At 34.7% G+C, this 2,055-nt stretch overlaps 1 protein-coding gene across 1 annotated transcript; it reads right to left on the bottom strand.

Annotated features, from left to right (window-relative positions):
• Positions 1 to 294: 294 nt before the first annotated feature.
• Positions 295 to 1,380, bottom strand: LOC113067929 (cystatin-B-like). Its single transcript, XM_026240410.1, has 3 exons — positions 1,236 to 1,380; positions 765 to 872; positions 295 to 527 (listed from the first exon to the last, which is right to left on the bottom strand). The coding sequence occupies exons 1-3, from the start codon at positions 1,302 to 1,304 to the stop codon at positions 390 to 392; spliced, it is 315 nt and encodes a 104-aa protein (XP_026096195.1). The 5' UTR covers positions 1,305 to 1,380; the 3' UTR covers positions 295 to 389.
• Between the last annotated feature and the right edge of the window lie 675 nt (positions 1,381 to 2,055).

Genomic DNA, 2,055 nt, shown 5'->3' with positions numbered 1-2,055 from the left:
TTGTGTTTATAGAGAGATTGTGTTATAAAAATGGACCTATTGATGTACAAGGAACGCTCAAGAAGAAAAAAAAAATTGACAAACACAATCCTCTTCCTTTTGTATGACATTTCATTTCAGTCTTTGAAGTCGATAAAATCGGATAATTCGATTTTAAAAATTTAAATTTTGCTTTAAAAAAATGTTTAGATTTAAAGATTTGTAATAATGAGGACTATTTATGTTAATTTATTTCAGTGTAAAACATTTGTGAAGTGAGTTTGATATTATTCAGTAAACACACTGACACTTGAGTGTTTGAATACAGAGTTTAATATTGAAGAATTTCAACAGTTCCTCTACAGCTCGTTGAATTTGACAAGTCTGTTTCTGTATTTGGTTAGATGTGTTCAGAAGGGTTCCAGAGGTTCATCGAAGGTTTTAGGAAACTGGAATCGAGACAGTGTCAGTTTTCCATCATTACAGGGAAGAGCCTGATGTATCTTCGCATGAACACACACTCCATCATCCCTTCCACCAAGAAACACCTGATGGAGAAAAGAGAGAGAAATCAACACTTTACAAGCTCAGTGACAGTGGTCGACTACATTTAGGCATGTCCAGCAATGCTACAAAGTGGAGAATAATTTAGTAAAAAGTTCTCAAAATTAAGAAAATCTAATGCAAATGCAGGAACACAGATGGCGAGCTGAAATGCTTTCAGTGATGAATTCACAAGCTCAAAATCCATAAAAAAATACAAACAAACAAAAACACTCACTTACCTTGACCACATAGTTTGTTCCATTCAAAATCTGATAAGAATAGACCGAAGGAATGTAAACCTTTGAATCATTTCCATTCACAACTCTGTCCTCAATCGGTTTCCTCATCTGAATAAACAGATAAACATTATTATAGTAACACATTACAATAAGGGACATTTATTAACACTTAATGTAGTGAACCACATTAGTAAACAAGTTAATCTATATATTTAGAAATGCCTTCAATATTGTACATCAGTTTTAATGATTTCAGAGTTTTCAATAAAGGACTAATCCAGAATGATTATTAATCTATATGTTATTAAAGCTGAATTTATTGCAAAAGGCAGTTACATATATATCATTCATACAATGCAACATGGATATAAAAAATATTTGAAAACTAAACAACCCAAAAACTAATAATTAATTTAAAACAAACAATATTACAGCTCACTAGTTAGTCTAGGAGTGATTTGTGTCTCATACCTCAAGGCAAATCTTTATCACCTCTAGAGTGACCGGTTTCACTGGACTCCAGGCTCCACACATTGACATTACTGCAGTGTGCTGATGATCAGAGAAGAGAAGAGGAGAGTTAATCAGTCAGTCTGACTCCCAGAACAACAGTGTTGCACTTTTGAAGTTAAGATCACATGACCTGATCAATTGTGGGAGGTGTTGTCAGACATAACACAATATAAATGGTTTCAAAACGCATGTTTTCGTAATTCCTTTTTTAAGAGGTTTGAATGTTGTTGTTTTTTTATTCTAGTTAGCTGGTATTGATAAATTAAGATACTGTTGGTCGATTTTGTTCTCATTAAGAGTAAGCAATTCTCAAAAACTATTCTGAATTCTGAAGTACTCTTACTGTATACTGTATGAAAAGTCTGAAGTTTTTCTCTGACTGGATGAAACCACCATTAAATTCCAGGCTGCAGCAAAGTCAGATTGTGCAGAAGAATCATCTGTTTCCTGTGGTCTTGTCCCAGTCATCGTCTGAGACAAGGTCTTTACAGGGGATCTGTATCTGGGGCTCTAGTTGTCCTGGTCTCCGCTGTCTTTCAGGGTTTTGAGAATGCAGCATACGTGGGGGGTTTTAATGTAACGAGCTCATTCAAATACTGAGGTGCTAAACCATTCAGGGCTTTATAGGTAATAAGCAAGATTTTAAAATCTATATAATGTTTGATAGGGAGCCAGTGCAGTGTTGACAGGACCGGGCTAATATGGTCATACTTCCTGGTTCTAGTAAGAACTCTTGCTGCTGCATTTTGGACTAACTGTAGTTTCTGTATGTTTGTAA

This window comes from Carassius auratus, linkage group LG30F, assembly GCF_003368295.1.
Source record: "Carassius auratus strain Wakin linkage group LG30F, ASM336829v1, whole genome shotgun sequence".
Taxonomy (NCBI): domain Eukaryota; kingdom Metazoa; phylum Chordata; class Actinopteri; order Cypriniformes; family Cyprinidae; genus Carassius; species Carassius auratus.
Note: the sequence above shows the minus strand (reverse complement) of the source record. Positions and strands in the feature narration are given on the sequence as shown.